Here is a 21,500-nt window from a genome sequence, read left to right as displayed (position 1 = left end):
CATAACTAGAATGCAGCCCAAGTCTTGCTTGTCTCAAAGAGGACCTTCAACTCAATCTTTATTGCAACTGCTGCAGCAAAGGCATCACTCAGGAGATCCAGCACTGCCTGAATTTTGCTTTTCCTTGCAGAACTGGCCCCAAATCCCCACCACTGACCCGTTCATCTGCAACACAGCCACCAAGAACAATTCTGCACCTCCCTCTCTGCTCTCTGGCAGCTTCCAGAGCTCTTTCTGTCTCCCTGGGGAATCCACTCCCCTCCAAACCGGGCTCTCAGAGCTATTCTGTGTGTCAGAGCTCTTCCCCCACCCTCTGCCCTCTGTGTTTGGCGAGCACTGACCCACATTTCCAGCCCATTCTTCCCTCCCCAGAGGGCACAGGGAGGGCTGAGCTGGGCAGCCAGAGGGGCAGGAGGTCCCCCCAAACAGGAAATTCTTCAGGGGGCCAAGAACAGAGCAGGGTTTGATGGCTGGCAGTCAGCAATGCTTCCACACAGACTTTTCCCACCACAGCACACATGGAGAACTGCAGGGATCTGTTTGTACCCCCAGTTTAGGAAAATTCAGAATGCTCCAGCAATGTTTAAGACAAAGAATAACTATGGAGATGCACATGCACTAGAAAATTTAAATAAAATCTCTATTTTCTTATTTAAGCACAAATATTAAACATACGAAACCGCAGCAAAGCAGAAACTGGAAGCTGAGCTGTGACTGTCCATGCTCTGAATTAGAGGCATGAAAGAACCAAGAAACTGAGTAACACTTTACTCACTGTGCCCAATTCTCAGCACAGAAAAATTGTGGTTTAAGAAATCAGGTTGCTCAGAGTCACAGCTCAGGTCCAGGTATCCTGTTAATCACAGTAAACAGCTCACAAACACCTGGAAATGAGTAGTTTGTAATTAGCTGCAAGGAAAATAAACATGATTATACTGCACAAAATACCACTGAACAGGCCAGGAAAATCCAGCCAACCACTTTCATTAATCTAAATTAGTGGCCAGGATATTTCTATTAGGGGAAGGTCATAGTCTCCAAAGGAATTGCATTCCTACGGTTTCAATTTCAGGTTTGAATCCTAATAATTAAACTCCAGACGTCAAATACTGGAAATGCAGCAGTCATTCATATCAAAAGAAACCTATGGATATGCTGTAACAGCAGAAGCATGACTTGCAATAATACTGGAAAAACTCCTCTCCCCAGCCCTCTCTTTGCCATCCCAGCTCTATCTCCCACAGCAGCTACATGCACAGCCACAGACAGGAAGTGCAGAACAACACTTTTATAAGTATGTGTCAGTAACTTATCAGCAAAAGCATCCTGACCAAGGATTCTGCTGCAAACAAATGCTTGCAGAGACCTCTGATGATTAATCTGAAGTGTTTTGATTAACCCAGCTAGTTCTTGGTTAGAGACATATTTCTAGCAGGCAGAACTTTGTGAGATGCATTTTCTGTTTCATGGAAGACTGAATGCCAGCTAAAACACAAGGCAGAGTCAGAAGATTAAAGACATTTTGCACATTGTGTTAAATACTTGATAGGGAAAACCTATCCTCACCAAATCCTGGGCACACTCAGTAGCTGACCTTGTGTTGCCACTGATAACCAGAAAACAAACGGAATAATGTAATAATCTGCTACTGTTAAGACAAATATTATTTGGTGCTCTAATGCCTACAAAACCTTTGTTGTTGTAATTGTAAGTTTTATTTTTATGGAGACAGACTCAGTTCCCTGAAGTGTGTCTCTGCACCAGGGCCCACCCCGAGGCCCTGGAAGCACAGAAGCTGCAGGATCAGTGCTAGAGCTCCCCACTCCACCTGACACACACTCCCTGCTCACCCTCACCAGCACTAATGCTTGTGCTGGAGTTTTTATTTTTATTTTTATTTTTATTTTTATTTTTATTTTATTGCACAACGAAGCTGTGCAAACAAATCATCAATGGGAAATTCACTAACTCCTAAAAATGCCTCCTAAAATAAACAGGGAGTGGCTCCATACAGGTGAAGGGCACTGGGAACACAGATTTAGTTACCCTTAAACAAGTTATTCCCTAAGTAATGGATCTCATTGCATGGGTTTCATCTATTCTTATTCCAAGCTATGCCTTCATTTGTTCAAGCAAGAAGTCAGACTATTAAAACCAAAAAGAGAGCAAGCACAGAGAGATTTGATACAAAATATAAACCTCCATGCATCAGAAGGAAAGGAAAGGGGACTGTAACCAAACATACACCACCAGGTGCATTTTTTTAATTCCATCTTCCAAAAATAGTAACATTTGTCCATGTAGCAAGATCTCCAGAGATACAAATCAGTACCAGCAGGGTATGTGAGCAAATATATGGAGCAGCCGGAGTGTGGTAACTGCTGACATTGACTTACTTTATTAGAGGACATTTGTCTCAAGAACATTGCAGTGTATTCTCGGGACCATTTCAAGAGGTGCTTTCAGATTGGGAAGCACTTAATCACAAGCCACTTGAGACTGCTACAATAAACTCCTTAAAATAAATCTTAAGGTTTGCTCTGCTATTATTCCACGTTATTAGGTCCTCTGATCTGAGCTCTTAGAGGCTGTTTTTTCTGGTCAAGAAGTCAGAATTTCTTTCCCAAAAACACATGAAAATGGAGCCCCAAATATCCACTGGGAAGCAAAACAACTTTTGGTGGCCTCAGTTTTCTGCTCTTCCCCTGCCTGTCCCTGCATCACCCCACTCTGCTGGCACAGTTCTCCTGAGGTGAAAGGACACTCAGCAACCTGTAGTTGATTATTAAGCACCCCCAAAGACAAAGTCACAATTCAAGAAGCAAAGGCTTGTGTGATGTATTTAAAGATACCAAATGTCAAAAAAAAAAAAAAGTTAACATTTAAATGGTTGGTTAAGCAGAAACAGCTTTCCCTCAGTTTGTGTGAAGCTGAAAACAGCTTTTCCCCTCCTTCCAGCCCATCCACAGCTGCAGCACAACCCACAGCAAGGTGTGCAGACCTGGCTCTTGGTTACACACACCTGTCTGGAGACAACATGCTGCTGTCCCAGTCTTTAACAGCCCCCTAAATATGAATCATTATTGGACAGAATGAGCTGTGCTTCCAAAATACTGTGTCAGAAATGCAACTGTGCAAGTTCAACAACATATGCTCATTTCAACAAATTTGTGTCATGTCAAATTCAGTCTTCCTGTCCAGCACAGCCTTAAAGCCAAAACTCAAACCATGAGCCCTCCATAAACTCACTCTATTCTACTACAGACATACATCAATTAGGAGAAAAAAAAAAGAAATTCCTCCAGGTTAAGTATTTCTCTGACCTCTTTTTGAACTCAAACACACCATTGTTCCATTGTCACCTCGGATTATTTCTCAGCTGCCAAAACGCCAACATTTTTATAGCATTGCCTTTTCAATCTCACTCTTTTACCCTTCCTTCATCCAGAGCCAGTGCACAACATCTTTTGACATGCAACTTAGCTCTTCTTTGTTTTTTAGGAACAAAGTATTTCTGACACAACTTCCAGAGCACCCATGGCCCAGCACAGCTGTGTTGGCTTTGCTGCCGCGCCTCAGCGAGTCACACAAACACGATTCTCTTCCCCCCTCCTTAAAATTCTGATTCCACGTAGCTGGATAAGGAAATCCCAAGCTGTAGGTACATTAAGGAGTTGCCAGGTAGCTGTGAAATCCCAGTGACTGCTCCTTACCTTGCAGCATGCACCTGTAGGCAGACTCGGATATCGCGTAAATGTGCGGTGGCATCTCGTGGCGCTTCTTCCCTCTGTACATCTCAATAATGTTCTCTGAATAAATTGGGAGGTTCTTGTAAGGATTTATGACTACACAGAACAGCCCTGAATAGGTCTGGAAAAAAAAATAACAAACATTTCTGTTAATAAACAGTATTGAAATAAAGTTGTAAAGAACAGAAAGCTTTTTCACAGGTTCCCTAATATTTATCTTAAAATTGAAGTGCTTTTTGTAGAGCAGCTCAAAGTACATGCTATATTCAAATTATTGGTTTCTAGTTCTCTTAAAAGGCTCTTTAATTACCTGCATAAAAAGTAATTTAAAGATAATAAGTGTAGGTAAATTTGAAGAGGAGTATCTGATCTCTTTCCCACAGACATTTAAATCTCTCTTCCGTTTGCCAAGTTCCAGCTTTATGGACACCTTTTGATGTTCAACTCTTCAGTAAAATGTGCATTCCAAGTTATTTTCATTTTGAAGGAACTGATAATATCCATTGCTCTAGTAAATAGTCTAGATGAGGGAAGAGCCTATTTCAAACCCCCACTATTTTTGCTTTCCTGCTATTGTTTCATATTGTCCATCCTTCCTGCTCATCAGCCCTTTGCAATCCCACTGAGGGGTCATTCCTGAGGGACAGCCTGGCACCCAGCCCTGCAGATATTCCACACTCTCCTTTCAGAGCTGACACATCACAAAAGTGGACAACCAGATATCAAGGAACCAACACAAATTGTACATTGCTGATTTCACTGAGACACTTCTGCTCAGCCAAAACGCCTCAAGGGCTGAGCCCACACTGAAGCAATGCCCACAGGGCTGCATTCCCCTGGGATCCAAGTACCACAGACTCCTCCAGTGAGTTCCATCCCTGCTCCCCAGCAGTTATTCCTAAGGAAGTTCTGGCAGGAACATCCCTGGCAGGAGAAGGAGCACAGGCAGCCACGGCCACTTGCTTTTGAGGGAGGGACAGATGATCCTGGCCTGGCTTGGGATCAGAGACTGAGCTCAGCCAGCCACTGCTCCCTGCACACACCACAGCTCTCCCAGGGTGTTCCCTAGCCAAGGAATCTGCTTGGCTCCAGCCCTTTCAGCAGCAACCACAACTGAAATTTCCTGCTTTTAAGAAAGCAGAATCTCTCCATTCACTGTTATCTGCTCACATGCTTGGCCAGTGGGTTCCTTTTGTCTTTACTGAAATTCCCATCTTTACCAGCTCAGGAAGTGAGCAAGAGAGACCAAGTTTGGCAGAAATAGGAAGGATCCATCTGAATCTCAGGAGAGACATGTTTCTTATCTTTTCAGGTTTAGAGGAGAAAAAGAATGGTGAGAATAAACAGAAAGCATTAACAGCTGTTGATAACCCAGAGTACTCAACAGGTCACTCAGGATATAATATTTGTCCATTTTAAAAAGTATTTCTGCTGCATTGGTATGAACACAGTAGCTGATAGTCCAAATCTATCTTTTTTATCTTTTGTAAGTAGGAAAGATTTTATTTGGAGGGAAAGGTGTCCCCTTGTCCTTTCTACACCTCCACCAGCTTCTGGAAAGACAGGCAGAAGGTGTTCTCTGAACTGAGTCCAGGAGCACCATCAGCAAAGAAAAAGAACTTGGTTTTAAGCCAGATATCCTGACATAGGGACATCTTACGTCCTTGTAGGAAAATGCTCCCTCTGCTTTGGTCAGATCTGCTGGATGATAACTGCAGGGCCTTACCACCCAAATGAGGTATTTATTTCTCAAGAGAAAGGAAACAGATCTTATCAGGGCAACTGACCCAAGCATAAAGAACAACTTATCAGTCATTAACTCAACATAACATGGGGCTGCTGGCAAGTGGGCAGCTCCTCCCCAGCCTCCTCTCCTACCACTGTCCCTCTTGCCAGCATCAATGCTCTTGCCCTCACTGACTGACCTGTATACTCCTGCAGACAAATGCCAAACACAATTGCTTGGGAACAGAAGCAGCTCCCTGCCCAAACTCATCCATGGTCACTGGTGAGACTGGAAGGGAGGCAAGGCAGGAGAGTTATTTTAGCAGCCTGGTACAACCATCCAAGGAGCCAATTAACTGTAGACAGCGGGCACTCGCTCCCAGCCACCTTCCCTGTGCTCAGCTGAGGGCACCCACGTCCCTCTGTCACCGCCAGCAGTGACACTGAGGCTCTGAGCACTGCCACAAGCCTGCCTTCCAGTCGAGGCTTCAAATGAGGGCAACCAGAAGAAAGAACACGTTTGCCAAGCACACCACAGAATCACAGCTCAGAGCCACAGAGCAGCACCTCCCCTGCGCTCCTCAGTACTCAGCAGAGAGCTGGATACTGCTGACTGCAGGGGAGAGCTGGGCCTGGAGAGGAGTTCCCAGGGGCACAGTCCAGCCCAGACCTGTCCCAGCACAGCTCTGACCAGTGCCAGGGCAGCCCAGTGTGCTGAGGCCAGCAGGGTCCTGCACTCTGAGCCCTGCTCCTCACCCAGCACAGCTCTGAGCCCTGCTCCTCACCCAGCACAGCTCTGAGCCCTGCTCCTCACCCAGCACAGCTCTGAGCCCTGCTCCTCGCCCAGCACAGCTCTGAGCCCTGCTCTGAGCCCTGCTCCTCACCCAGCACAGCTCTGAGCCCTGCTCCTCACCCAGCACAGCTCTGAGCCCTGCTCTGAGCCCTGCTCCTCACCCAGCACAGCTCTGAGCCCTGCTCCTCACCCAGCACAGCTCTGAGCCCTGCTCCTCACCCAGCACAGCTCTGAGCCCTGCTCCTCACCCAGCACAGCTCTGAGCCCTGCTCCTCACCCAGCACAGCTCTGAGCCCTGCTCTGAGCCCTGCTCCTCACCCAGCACAGCTCTGAGCCCTGCTCCTCACCCAGCACAGCTCTGAGCCCTGCTCTGAGCCCTGCTCCTTGCCCAGCACAGCTCTGAGCCCTGCTCCTCACCCAGCACAGCTCTGAGCTCTGCTCCTCACTCAGCAGCTTCACGGATTCCAAATTTCCCTCCCTGGGCTGCTGCTCCTCACCTGAGCAAGGACAGAACTCCCAGACCAGAGGCTGGTTAAGGGAATTACTGCAAAACTCACCTACACTGGGGACCTCCTTTCAAAGCAACACCTTGATCTCTCTGCAAGTTCATCCAGAACTTTGACTTTGTTTTGGCATTTTATGTTCCCAAAGGAAAACTGTTGTTTTTTCCCCACAATCATTGCCCTTCCCCAGACATAAATAAATCAATCTAGTAAATAACTAAAAACAAAACTAATCTTAAATGCTGGGATAAAACAGTTCTCTGCAGATGATCCTTCTCTCCTCCCCCCAGCTGCTTTGGCATCTTCAGTTTATTTCCCCAGCACAGGCATGGAGTAAATGTTACTATTTTTGCTACATAAAGAATTAATAACCTAGAAAAACAAATTTAACAATCCTTCAAACCTCTACCTATCCTGGAAGCCTTTCCAGGCTATCTCTGGAAGCAGTAGGTGGAAGAACCTGTGAACCTGTAAGGACCAGAAAAAGCAAAGCCCAACATAACCAATCTCAAGAAGGCCAACAAATATCCTGGGCGACTGAAAAGGGTTAACTGAAGAAGCTCCATGTTGAATAGAACCAAATTAGAAGTTATAAAGCACAAAATTCTATATTTTGCCAGTGCTGGGGTTCATTTATTTGAAACTAAACCTGAAGGAGAGGCTTTTATCCCAGACCATTCCCTCTGTGCCATGACAGCTGTTTGCATGCAGCACCTGGAACCCCAATGCCTTGGGTTCCCAAATGTGACCCAGTTCACTCTCCTGCTGTTTCCCTGCACAGTATCAAAATTAGACCTTTTCCAAACCAGCACCACCCTGCACAGCCTTAATTTATTCATAGGAAGATGGAACTGAATCTTCCCAATTTCCTGACTGTCATTTATTGCAGAAAGCAATGTATGAACATATTGGTGGGCTGTCTTCATGGCTTGGCAGGCAGAGAAACACTGAAAGGATGCTTCTAATGAGCCAAATTTAATTGGGAGGGAGGCAAATGGTACCAAAATCTTTCACATCTGTTTTATAACTGCTAGTCCCACAGTGCATCACTGTGCCTAAGGAAGGCAGGAAAAGGCTTTGGACATAGAAACCAAACACATAAAAAGTAGAGATTGTTTAAAATCCCTCAAAAAAGCCCTTGGTGAGCAGCCACAGCAGGAATTATCAGCAATACATAAACATCTGCTTAACAAATGGACACCCCATTTAATGAACTCTATCTTGCAGCACATGGACTCATGGAATTGTCAGATGGGAATAAGAGCTGGGATGAGCACTGGTGAGCTCCAGTAACAGCCCAGTCTGGATGGAGAACCAGCCTTCATTCATTTTTCAGCTGACAGAGGTGGATGTGCACATTAAGAATTGAAAGGCAAGCAAAGATGCTGATTCACCTTGAGCTGATGGATCAGCTGTTTGAACACATTCCTGCTTTTCCCAGGAACAGACAGCAGCAACCCACAGCCACAGGACACCCTGGAATGCACTCTCCAGGCAGAGCTCCAGACACAAACAGTAAAGGAGAGCTTGGTTATACAAGCTCCCCTTCAGGACACTAAGCGTGCAGTTTGAAGGTTTCCAGATGCTTCCAGCCTGCATCCAGTAGTTTATCATGTATTAATTTGGGTTCTGGTAAGCTGTCCCAACCTGCAGCATTCAGGATCCTGGCACTGGCCTGTTTCAAACTCCATTCCATCCCTCCACCCTGGGAGGGAGGTAGGTGTGAGTGAACAACAGGGTGAGTTATTCCCAGGCAAACACACTCAGGAGTTCAGGCTCCTCATCTGGACTGTGGCTTTCATGGCCTGTCTTCCCTTAAAACCACATCACCCCTTCCCTGTGCATACCCACACCGAGAAGTTCAGGGTAAAAAGCCTGGTGCTAAACCTTGGATTAACAGTTCCTGTAGCCAGGAACAAGCTGTTGTGGCTGTTGGGTTGTTCTCTTCTGCCATGCCATCAAATGGCCTCTTTAAAGCACCACTTGAGAGCACATTAGCAAGATGCAGCTACAGCTTGGGCATTTGTAACAATTTGCATCCCCCTAAGAACACAGGCTCAAAGTTTATCTCCAATTCTTCAAATATAAAAAGTGACAGATGCAGTCTATTACTACCTAAATAATCAAGCTGAAGGAAGCATCTAGACAGCTCTCATTATTACCTGAAACAGACACCAGCCCTTCCCAGCCCAGCCAGCAATACATGTTTTAACCAGTGTCCCATAACAAATGGACTGGAGCACACTCTCCAATTGATAAATTGCCTCAACAGAGCATTTTCTTTGCCTCTTTTCCTGAGGTTACAGGCTCACCTTTCACACTCCAAGCCCTTCTGAGTTCCCTGACCATGGTTTTCTCACAGAGCACCTTTTCTCCCTGAAATCATCCAATTCAAGTCTCAAAGAAGGGCAGGCAGTTCTTCAGCCTCAGAGGGGATGAAGGTGAGGCTGTGTTGGGGACAACAATGGAATCAAAGGGTGATGAACAAGGGTGAGGAACAGCCTGGGAAGCTTGGGTCAGAGAGGCTGGGGATTCACAGATTCACTCAGGGCAGCTCAGGAGGAGAATGAGAAAGGGAAGGAGGAGCACAACAAATACACCAGCTGTGAATGGAAAGGCTCAGCCCACACAAAGATGATTTGTCTGAGAATGTTTTCCACAGCTGGAACTGAGCAGCTTTTTAAGGAAGCTTTTCATGGACACCTTTTGATGTTCAACCCCTTCAGTAAAATGTGCATTCCAAGTTATTTTCATTTCGAAAGAACTGATAATACCCATTGCTCTAGTAAATATGTGCTGCATTTCCACATTCCCAGCCTTCAGGTGACGTGTTTAGAGAACCCCCCCTGGGCCATGCCCTGCCAGCTCCTCCTCTCAGACAGACACACTCAGGGTCACAGCCTGGGCTCAGAGCTAAAACATGAGCTGAGCTTGCACCAGGGCCAGAGGAGTGTTCATATCCTTGCCCAGGCTCCAGGAGAGCAGGGTGGCAGAGCGTGGCACAGCAGCTTTACCCAGCTCGGGCACGGCCACAGGGCTGCAGCACACCGCGCTCACCTGAGCTCTTGCACACCAGGGAACAATGCAAACTCCTGCTCCTATTACACTCTAAAACCACCCTTTTTTCTGGAAACACAGAGCTTGACAAGAACAAGCACTTTTTCATCCCTCTGCTTGCCTGATTCACTTCCCTGAAGTCCCTCAGACATTTCTAACCATGCACAGAATTCCCTCAACTTGATCACATTTATGAGTCTTCCAAAAATCAGAGTCAATATAATAAAAAGTTCTTGTGTCAAAGCAGCTCCACCAATGTGAACCCCAGCACTTCTGCTGGGTATTAGATCCAGTGACTGGTTTGTGGTAGGAAAAAGACAGAATTAAATAACAAACTCCATTTCTTGCAGGTTTCTTTTATTACCAATCTTTGACACTCGGTAACATGAAACATTCCCAACTGGACCAGCAGGAAAATTAAAGCAATTAGAACACAGATCCTTATATAATACCAGAGATTGTTCTAGGTTATACTCAGGCCTCACAGGAGGCAGCAGCTTAACAGAAGGAACAGCTTAAAGACAGCTCCTCCAGTGCAGGGCTGTAGGAGCTGCCACCCACTGCAGGCTCTGGAACCAGGGACTATGGCATAGCTCTCATTCTTTCCCTCTTCTATTCCAACAGAATGGAAAGTACATTCAAAAACGAAATAACAGGGCTGCAGACCCATTACAGAGGTAACACTTGCAATTATCAACAAATACCTGCTGTGGTATTTTACTTGCACAACAGTGAGCTCGTTTTCTACTTCACTGGTGGAAAGAAAACCCAGCAGCCCTGTGCCAGGAGAGCAGAACCAGCAGGAGGCTTCCAGGAACTCTAAGCCTCACATAAACAGCTTCCAACGCTTTTTCTGAAGTCTTGGCTTAAAGAAACACGGGGGAGTGGGCAGGGAAGATAATGCACAGCTCACTGGAGTTTGGGGGACTCTGAAGCTGAATCTAAACCTTTCCTCAAGCTCCACCAGCTTCCTGTCCTTCCTCAAGAAACAGCAGAACTTGTCAGCAGGAACCTGACTTTCCCCACAGCACACACACCGTGGGTACCTGTCCCCACTGCCCCTGCCCACCTGAGCCCCCAAACCCAGGGCTCCCCAACATCCCCACCAGGCACAAGGTCTGGATACTGGCACAGAGCCAAGCGTTCCAGAAATTCTGTTCATTTTAATCCTTCTGACTGAATGAGGTCAGGAAGCAGTTCAGGAGTAGCTGCAATGATTTATGGGGGTATCAGAAAGCCACACCTGTGGGCAAGAGCCTTCCTCCAGGAAAGCTGGGCCTACAACAGCAACGTTTTTTAAAATAAATTATATAATATAATTATAAATTATAAAGGCCACTGAATTTGGAATACCTTGGCTTTTAGTGCAGCTTGATTACACACTATGTTTGAATGAGCAATTCCTTCATCCCATCCTACTGCAGTGGGCACAGGAGTGGGAACTTCTGACTGCACAACACAGACTTCTGATCCTGCCAGAGCATCTTAGAAAAGGTGCTCGGACTCAAATGTTTACAGACCCATCGAGTGGGGAAAATGCCATTTATCCCAAAAGTCTTCTGATGTTGACTTGCACTCACCAGTCAGACCATGAAAACACAGCCATTTGCAGCTCAGGTGTTGGATTCCCTGGAAAATCAGAACTTTGTGGCAAACCTGTAAAGTCAGGAGACACCCACCGGTTTTGACAGAATACTTCTGTCCACAAGAGGTACATAAGGTGACGTTTCTAAATTTAAAATATGCTTTAAAAGTAGGATTGAAAAGTCTTTCCATCAAAAGAGCTTTGAATTGCTGGGTAAAGTGTCACCTAGCCCTGACTTAGAAGCATTAACAGCCAGCAGTTTCTTCATTCCAGTTCCAGCCAGGGTTTGTAGTGTCAAGAACAAGCTGCTTTCCATGGAAGTAGGAATGAGGTATTTACATTCCTGATCCATACAATTACCTGCATTTTCATCAACAGAAGTGCTTTTCATACCTTTTTTAACAGTCTGGCTGGATGGGGGCCTCTGACCTGGCCTGGTGGAAATTGTCTCTTCCATGGCAGGGCTTGGAACAAGATAAGCTTTAAGATCCCTTCCAACCCAATCCACTCAATTTTGAAGTTTTATGACTTCAAAATACTACAAAACTTACAACCAGAGTGCTGCTTAACAAAGCATTGAAACATTATTTAGAGTGATTAGGAACCACTTTGCTTTTTGAAGCTCTAAAAGTAGCATAGGTTGTGTTAAAATTTGTATTGAGTTGAAAAGAAAGAATGCCATTTTGCTCTTAAAGTGAAAAAAAGGATTAACGTGACAAGTTTGGAAGGTGGTTCATGAAAAACCCCAAACCTCATGAAGGGAAAATTACTGGAGCAGTAATTTTGTCTATCACAGCTTATGACAAAGAATTAAGTGTGATCTTGAAAAAGCAGCATGCAGGGCTAAGGCACCCTCATCATCCCCTCTTCCCAGTGGATTTCATTTCTCCATCTCTTCCTCCCATTAAATCGTATTTTGCACACAACTTGAGCACAAACCAAACTCTAGGGCTAATATCCAGAAGCCTCCACAGTAGCATTTTACATGCAGGTCTTCTAAGAATAGAGATGTTTCCTCACCCAGGGTACAGATCTCAGTGACCCAAAACCTCTGACTAGAACTACTCCTTTCTTAAACCAACACTCCCAAAAAGTCACCTGGAACTCAGTTCACGGGGTAAGAATATTCAAGAACCACCAGAAAACCAGTCTGAGCAAAACCATGTTTATTCCAAATCTTCAAAGGACCTCCTAAGCCTGTGGGTATTCCTCCTGGGTGCCCTCCCAGTGAACCACCTCCAGCTCCTGATCTGCAGCTGAAGGATGCCACTAATGCAGCCTGAAGCCAGGATTACAGCTGGCCCCTCCACAGCAGGGCAGCCACAACAGTTCTGTTTTGAAGCTGGAGAATCAACATTCACAAGCATTTACAGGAACCAAAACCCACTCCAGCAGGATATGAAGGATTAATTTAGAGCATTAGTGACTCTAATGATATGTAAGAAACATTGATATCCCTAGAAAAGCACAGGATTTGGGGAAGTTCAGCTATGAAACACGAGGGAAAGTGAAAATTCCAAGCAAAGGCAGAAGCAACGAATAAATTAAACTACCTGCTGCAGGTGGCTGCACCTACACAGAACCAGCACTTACACTCCAAATAAACCTTGTGGCAATCAATGGAATAGATATTGTTATAAGTGGAGTAAGAAATTGAAGTTATTTCATCTCCAGAGCAAAACTGGGGTCACCATAATTTAAACTCCAACCACCCTTCCCAGCAGCTCTCGTACAACTCCTGCTCCTTTCTGTGTTCTGTTCATGACCAGAGCCCAGGAGGACAGGACCAAGCACTGATACCATGTCTGTACAGGCCCCTGATTTTCCACATTCTTCACTTGTGCTCATCTCCCACAGCTCAGCAGTGATGCTCAGAGCCTGAGATCATGTCACTTGGCAGGCATTAGAGATGCTGCAAGTTCCAGAAACTGCTGGCCATCCCTACTTGGATGCTACACGAAACTCTTGGAAGTGAGCATCACTGCCCAGGTCACTCTGGGCTTTAGTCAGCCTCCCTGTTCCTGCAGCAGCGTCATCTGGACATGGAAATCACAGACAGGTGACACCAAATCCCTCAACTCGTCTGTTTCCTTTCTAGGGATTGAAAGGAAACAGGTCTATTTCAGTAGACATTCTTGCATCTTCCACTTCCTAGAAAGGCAGCACTCCATGCTGCCTTGCTGGGAAATTCCAGGAGACCTAATCAGATCCACCACCTGCACCTCAACTGCTTGAGACCAACACCAAAATATACAACTCTCATTTCGTTATTATGGGAGAACAATTTGGAAATCAAAACAGAACTTCAAGCAGCTCCTGTCACAATGACCAAACCACCAGAACTCACTTCAGCTCAGTTTGCTTTGGTTCTTTTCTTGACACCAGGCAAACAGGAATTGTGGGCAATGGCTCTGGGCTGTGCCAGCAGCAGCGTCACATTCATGAAGTTTAGGGATGCCCAACAGAGACCCCGACACTAAAACCCCACCAGCTCAAGATCTTGTAGGGTCTCTCTGGCCTGTGAATCTTTGCAGCGTTCAGTCCTCAACACATCTCTTCTCCACACCTTTACCAAGTAAGCCAGGTTGAATTTGAGCCCAGAAGCCAATTCTTACAGCTGCACTGGACCACTGTCCTTGGGAAGGGCAGCATCCTCTGGCAATGTCTCTGGAACTCCAGCTTCCAGTAAAGCAAATCCCAACAAATCCCAGAGTTTCTCAACCCCAACCAAGTTCTGCTAGCTGGGGACAGGGAGGTCTGCCACTAAATCCACATGCACTGATCCCCCTGCATGGCAGCAGCATCACAAAGCCAAGGAACAATGAATCCTTTTGGGAAGAGAACATAGCTCAGTCACCTGTGGGATGTCACAAACTCCACATCCATGAGCAGCCAGTCTCTCACCAGGGAGGTTTGTCAGGGTGACACAGTCCTGTGTGCACATGAGGGACAGGCTCTGACACCACCCCCAGGAACACCCGTGGCTGTGTTTGCTGCCTGCAGTCCCTGCACTAGAGCTTGCTGTGACATTTAAGGCCCGCAGGTTTTTAACCTTCATAATGAAAAGGACTGTAATAGTTGTAATGAATTTCCTAACAGCCATAATTAGGATTGATACACAGACTGAAAACTTTTGACCTATCAACCTGTTTACTTTTAGTTTTCAATCTAGTCCCCATTAATTATCCAATTAGTTTCTTAATGCAGGAATCATTCCAGAAGCATTTTTCACACAGCTCTGCTGTGAGTACCATAGTGTAAGGCCTTGGAAGAGGCAGCTGACAAAGATATACAAATACAAAAAGTCCAAATATTATCAAGGGTCAAGCTAAAAATGTACCCCCAAATCCCCAGATGGAGGAGAAAATAAGCCAACTATCAGGACTAAATAAAATGGGTTTAAGCTTTAAGTGTTTTTAAAGTAAACCAAGCATTTAAGCAGATGTTCCAGTGTCTTGTGGAAACAGAAAGCCTCCTTGTAGCTGTTCCTGACTCCCTGACCCAAGTCACTGCGCAATCAGTCTGCCAAGAGAGCAGAAGCTGCTCCCAACTGCAGGCACAGACCTGGGACAGAGCCCAAGGGAGGAGCAGGGTCAGACACAGCACCAAGGGCGCTGTGATTCCCAGCTCCAGAGTAAGATGGTGATAAGCCAGATGTTCAATTAATGCTTCAAAACCACTGGGGAAAAAAAAAAAGCTTTATCTTATTGGTTTATTTTAAGCACTTGAACACATCCCTTCCTGGCCACTAGGCTGATATTCAGTTCCAAAAAGACATTTTGCACTCCCAGTACTTTCAAACTTCATCTTTTAAATACCAGCAGAGCCTCTTACTGCCATTTTTAGCATGCAGCAAGTTAAAACAAGAGATGTGCTCATTCACATGAGCAGTTAAACACAGCAATCCAGCAAAGTGAGGGTTTGTCACCTCCCTCAGCTCAAGGAAGCCCTTTGCCACTGCTCACTGGATCAGTTCAGCAGAAAGCAAGTGCTCCAAGGAGCAGCACCAGCAGAGCCCCCAGGCTGCCATTTCACATTCTGTGGCTGAAAGATGCTCACAGAATTGTGGTATTTATTTTATGGCAGAGTTCTTGACCTGTACACAGCATGGGAAAAGACTTTGGACTCAGGTAAATTTAGGCTGCCAAAATCAAAAACTTACACAAACAGTAGGGATGGGAATCAGGTAAGGTCAGCTGAATTAGCACCCAGAATGGATTCCATAATTAGTACTTACATAGATGAGCCCAGAGTAATAGCGATCCTTTAAATTATGCAATACAGAGGCTTCATTTAAACAGGTTAATTCTGCCATGTCTTCCACTTTAGAGAACTTGGGAGGATTCATCTTCTGAACATCATCTTTATTGACGAGAGCCTTCTTCCCATTCTCTGCCAGTTCAACCAACACCTCATCCCCTTTCTCCTCCTTGATGCTGGCTGCCTCGAAGCCATGGCGCTCCGAAGGGATCCACACCAGCTTTTTAGCAGTCCAGTCAGCCTGGGTGGCAGGGTTGTAGATGACAGCCCTGTCCACAAAGAGGTACCGCTCCGGATCCTCCTGCCCCGACCTCTGCGCCATCCCGGGAAGAGAAGGTGTCCACTGCCAGTCACCCTGTCAGCAGAGAGGGGAAAGCAAGGAGAATGTTACACCACCTCACCCCAACCCGTGTCACAGCACTGGAACAATCCAGCACCAATATCCTCCCTGGGAGAAGCGGCAGCAGGCACTGCTCCCAGCCTGGAGGAGCTGCTGCACAACCCAGCCCCTGCTCACACACCTCTGCCACACAAAAGCTCAGTGACCTGGCCAGTGTGACCCAAAGCCAGTGCAGGACAGCCAGCAGGGACTGGTTCCAGCTGTGCAGCAGCAAGGGACAGACATCACAGCAAGAGCAAGAGCTGTAGCAGGAAAAACACGCACCTCTGTGCTGGGCTTAGATAAGGAACAAGAGCAAACAGAGCAGAAGCCTGGCAGTAAGCTCAGCTGTGATGGAACAGTGAAAAACAAAAATACAGATACAAACCCATAACTCTGCTCAGTGGATTCTGCTGCAGAAACCAGAAGGCGGCCAGGGTGAGTTTTAAAAATGTGGATTTTCATATACAGACAAGAACTTGGGATGCCTGGGGTTTCTTCAAGCCATCAAGGCAGCTAAACCTTGCTCATGTTCTTCCTGAAAAGCTTTGCATTTCTACAGCCTGCTCCTGTTCTCAGTTCTGAGTGCTGACATCATCATATTCCAAAAAATGTCTCCAGATCTCAAGTTTACCTCAAGGCTCAAAACACCGCAAGGAATGATGCTGGATTTTCCAACAGCTCCTCGGGTAATTTGAAGCAGAAAGAAAAACCACTGAGTGACAAGAGCCCCTGCACAGTCATTTTACCTGTCTGCCCTACCCAAGAGAGGCCCCTCTCCCTTCCATAGACACTGCCATCACAGCCAGGATTCCTGGAGCTGGCAGATCCATCTGGAACTGCCCAGGGAGTGCCAAGGGAAAGCCTGACCCTTCGTACTCGGGACTTTAAACGCCTTGGTTTGTAACACTCAAGGTCTTCCCTGCTAAAGAACCTCACATTGGCTGTGGAATCCTTTTCCAGCAGGTAACCCAAAGGTCAGCTTGGGAACAAAGCCAGGGAGGTTCCCAAACTGCATCTGTCACCTTTCCTACCAAGGCACGTGCCCTGATGGAAGTCCTGCAACCCACCCCTCCCGAGAAGAGCACGTAATTAAACAGCATAATTGTGTCTCCATCTAAGGCAGAGAGATTTGTTACATTGTCCAACTACAGTGCAAAGCAAACGTGAAGTCACTGAAGCCTTCAGAGGTGTGAGGAGCAGATCCCGTAGCACAGATGGCTCAATTCAAATCAAGATATGATGACTCAACATTTAAAGTATTTTAGAAGAGCCTCTCAGAGAAAATTTCCATGAACAAAGATGGAATCGTCAAGAGGACACCTTAAGTGCTAGCTGAACTCCTCCGCCAGGAAAATGAAGGTTTAGCCAATGAATGCCACATTTAGCTGGAGAAGCCCACATATTAAATACCCGAGCTTTGAACCCCAAGTGAGAAAGGTGACTCTGCCAGGCTCCAGCCCAAGCGCCAACAAAGCCCTGGAATGCCAGTGCCCCTCGGTGTAAGATCCTGAGCGCTCCCTGGGCAGGTGAGACACAGCCCAAGGCAGCCAGGACTCCGTTTTTACACACCAAGAGGCAGCGAAACCTGAAGGTCAAACAAAGCTCATACGACAAAATTAACCATTATTGCTCCTCAGCGGAATTAAAGGGTGACGACTGAAATGATCGCATTCATACACCAGTGCACGCACCAGTCATACACGGCTGGTGTAACTGACTTTAGAGCAGCTCCTGATGAGAAACCTAAACATCGGGGGATCATAAGCACCTTCAGGGTCATTCTTCCACTCGGGCTTCCAATCCCACAAAGCCCATCACAAAAGACCCTCTGCAGAGGCAAAGCAAGCTGCAGCTCACCCTACCCAGGACTCCTCCGCTAACAATGGCATTCAAATGAAACACACAAATGAGCACATTTATCATGCAGGAATCCAGCACTCCCAACAGACGACGTGCGAATAAAGGCAAAAAAAAAGCCCCCCAAAAACCCCCCGCACACGTTCCGAACAAAAGCGGCCCGGGGGGCACTGCGGGGCAGGACCGGCGGGGCATCCCCCGGGCCTCGGGCGGCCGAGCAGCGCCCCGGGGCCGCCGCCGCGCTGCCCCTCGCCGGGCCCGAAGGACAAAGAGGCGGCCGCGGCTCGGCCCGGCGGCGCCCGGAGCGGCCGCAGCCCCGCGCCCCCCGCCCGGAGCCCGCGGGGAAGGCAGAAAATGGCCGAAAACGGCCCCCTCCTCTCACGGCCGGCACCGGGGGGCCGAGGCGGCGCGGGCGGGCGGGCGGGCGGCCCAACAAGGGGGTCTTTGTGTGCCGGGCCCGCCGCCCCCGCCACACCCCCGCCGCGGGCGGGCGGGTCTCCGCCGAGCCGCCCCCACCCGGTACCCCGGCCCCGCCGCCGGCCCCGCCGTCTCACCTGTGCAGCGCCGGCCGCCGCCCGCCCGCCACCCGCCGGCTCCGCCGCGCCCGCTCCGCCCCGCGCCCGCCGCGCTCCTTTAGCGCCGCGCCGGCCCCGCCGCCCCCCGCCGCACCGCCCGCCCCCGCCGCCGCGCGCAGCGCTCCCATTGGTCCGCGGCCGCGTCCGTCAGCGGCTACCCCCGCTCCCATTGGTCCGCGCCGCGGCCGCTCTCCGGCCACAGCCATAGCAACCTCCGCACGCCGTGGGCCGGCCCGCCCCCGCGCCGCGCCCCGCCCCCTGAGCGCCTATTGGCTCTCGTCACCCCGCAGCGCGGCGCTGATTGGGTGGTAGCCACGCCCGTCAGGGAGGACCCCGCCCCCCGCTGCAGCACGGCCGGCGGGGGCGCGTCCCCGGTGCTGCAGCGAGCGGCGGGAGCGCGCCTCCCCCGCACCCGCCCGCGCGCCCCCGCCGCCCATCCCCGTCCCAGGCATCGCCACCGGGAATGCGACCGCCATCGGAGCCGGGCTGTGCGGAGCCGGCCGCAGCCCTCGGTGACCGCCCCCGGGTCACTCCCCGGACGGCCGCAGACACGCGGTGCCCCGGCCGAGTGTCCCCGTGCCGCCTCTGCAGCCCCCCTGCCGCAGCCCGCCCGGCCCGGGTCCTGTTTTCCAGTCCTCAAGCATCACCGCGAGGTCTCGGAGCCCCGCCGGTCGCGGCTCAGCCGGGGATGCGGGGGCTGCCGCGGGGGGACAGAAGCGTCCGGGGAGCCTCGGAGCGCCCCGCGGGCTCTCTGAGCTCTGCCAGCGCCCCCGGGCCTTTGGGGGTACCTCGGGGGACTGCTGGACTCTCCGGGAAGCTTCCCGGCTCCACGGCCTTTCCCGACCTTTCCTGAGCCCTTCCCGTGTTTGCTCCCTGCCCGAGCTCCCCGTGGTGCCCCCAGGCCGGCGGGGTGGGCGCAGCCTCTGCCCCCGGGGCTGCTGCGGCTCCCGCCCTCCCCACCCGCACCGAGCCGGGCTCGGGAATTAAAGCCGTTCTGGTGACAGGAATTTGTGTCGGATCCTCCTGACTGCGAGCGGGGAGACGTGGCAGGAGGGAGCATCCAAGCTGTCCGGGGGCAGAACTGGGATCTGGGGCATGCTGGGCCTGGCTGGGGGCAGGAATAGCGATGTCTCCCTGTGTTTGCCCTGTGCTTAGGAAGCAGGACTTTCTATGATCTCAGACGGAAGTTTCAAATCACACCTGCCATTACATTCCAACTTAGCATTTTTGGACCGGTTGCAGGCTTTAAAGGGAGGCAATGACACAAACTGGGGGTGCCAGGCTGCTGGCACAGAGCTGGGGATCACCGGGTCACCCCAAGGGAGGCAATGACACAAACTGAGGGTGCCAGGCTGCTGGCACAGAGCTGGGGATCACTGGGTCACCCCAGTCCATGGCTGTGCACAAATGGGCTCCAGCGCAGCTCCTGGCGCTCGTGTTTCTCTGAAAGTCTCCCCGTAATTACCATTGCAGTGGGAGGTCTTGCACGTCCTGTTTCTCCGAAAAATCAGGGTGTTGACTCGCAGGCAGATGAAAGCCAAAAGGCTCAACTGGTTCCTCCCCTGCGTTTTGCTGTGCAAGGCCTGTGCCACTCCCGGGCAGCCCGGCTCGGTGGCCACTGCCCCGAGCAGCCCGAGGCAGCTGAGTGAGGCAACCCCACGTGCATTTTGGGTCGCCTAAATACGGGCATGTCCCAAGATTTACATTTTTTCCTTGCTCAGCCATCAGATCTCCACGAGATGAGAGGCTCAGCCGGTGTTCACAGAGCAATACCAGCTCCCTGGCAGCGCCAGAACTTTCCAGCAGAGAAACCTGAGGAGTATTTTGCTCCCTTTGGAAAGATCACGGGCACAAGCAGCATCACCAGTTGTGGTCACTCCTCAAGGCAGCCAAGGCCTGGGGATGGTGCAGCATCCAAACCTCAACTCCCTCACACCCCCAGGGCAGCACCTCCACATCTCCCTGCTTCCAGAAAACTTCCATTTTTAGACATTCAGCATGGTTTAAAAGAGAAACAGAAACACCACCCAGAAAACATTAATCTAGGCACAGGCTATTTGAGGAGTTTAGTTTCTTCTAGGAAATTATTTTCATGGAAAATCTTTGAGGATCCTGTGGATGCCATGTGGAGCGTGACAGGGTATAGCATTGGGTTATTATTTTTATCACACAATTATTTTTATCCAAGCTCCTGTTAAGAAGGAATTCTCCAAATCCACTCAATGTCCTTAACCCATGGAGGGAAAGATAATATTTCTGTCTAACCCAGGAGACTGGAAAGAGCAGAGGCTGGAGGAAGCAGAGAGAAACATCTTACATATAGGATTTTATTTAAAAAGAAGCTCAGCTGGTCTCTAATCCTAAAATTGCCCCTGTATCTTCACAGAGAAGTCCCTTAATACCGTGGCTACCAGGGCGTGCTTAAGGCAAAACCTGCCCCATGGGTGTTCCAGAGGGACCAGGCAGGTAAACACTGAAGCAGCACTTGATGTGTTTAAAACAACACCGAGAATTTAAGCAAAAAATGCTCCATTTGTTTCTCATTTAGAGGTCTTGCTACTGCTGGCATGTCCTGTGAAGCTCCTTTCCATGCTCCATCACCCAGCTGGGTGATGTTCCCCTCCCTCACCAGGCTGCCTGCGACAGCACCAGGACAAACTTCTGCAAGGGGAAGACACCCCTGACACCCCACAGCTGCTGCTCTGTCCCATGATCCATTTGCAGCATCCACAAATAAGCAAAAAAACCTCATTCCTTGACTATTTGGCACTTTTGCTTCCTGCAGAGGATGATGTCCTCCCTTTCTGTCTGCGGGAGCTTTTGGATGCATCCCCAAGAATTTCAGACCTGGGTCTGGCCCCCCCAGGAGCCCCTGCAGAGCAGAACATCTTGGCCTCTTTCTGGGTCAGATTTGTCCCCCATAACTTCAAGCCCTGAACAATTTTGAGCCAGGGTTTGGATTCAGTATTTAAATGCAGGAGCTGGATATGTATAGAACAAGGTTTGTGCTTAGC

General features: G+C 49.0%; 1 protein-coding gene across 8 annotated transcripts in view; it reads right to left on the bottom strand.

The window, feature by feature from the left end:
- Positions 1 to 18,537, bottom strand: part of MYH10 (myosin heavy chain 10) — an 87,503-nt gene extending 68,966 nt beyond the window's left edge. For 3 of the 8 annotated variants that reach the window (XM_086857094.1, XM_086857096.1, XM_086857095.1), the window contains exons 1-3: positions 18,466 to 18,527; positions 15,650 to 16,027; positions 3,714 to 3,870 (exon numbers count right to left, since the gene is read on the bottom strand). In XM_086857094.1, the coding sequence (XP_086713220.1) occupies positions 3,714 to 3,870; positions 15,650 to 15,994 (502 nt within the window). In that variant the 5' untranslated portion in view covers positions 15,995 to 16,027; positions 18,466 to 18,527. Of the gene's footprint in view, positions 1 to 3,713; positions 3,871 to 15,649; positions 16,028 to 16,193; positions 16,363 to 16,439; positions 17,532 to 18,465 lie in introns of those variants that run through there. The other 5 variants (XM_086857098.1, XM_086857101.1, XM_086857097.1 and 2 more) reach the window with 5 other exon arrangements.
- Positions 18,538 to 21,500: the final 2,963 nt, after the last annotated feature.

This window comes from Cyanistes caeruleus, chromosome 19 (genome assembly GCF_971803275.1).
Source record: "Cyanistes caeruleus chromosome 19, bCyaCae1.hap1.1, whole genome shotgun sequence".
NCBI classification, from domain to species: Eukaryota; Metazoa; Chordata; class Aves; order Passeriformes; family Paridae; genus Cyanistes; species Cyanistes caeruleus.
This window is presented reverse-complemented; position numbering and strand designations above follow the sequence as displayed.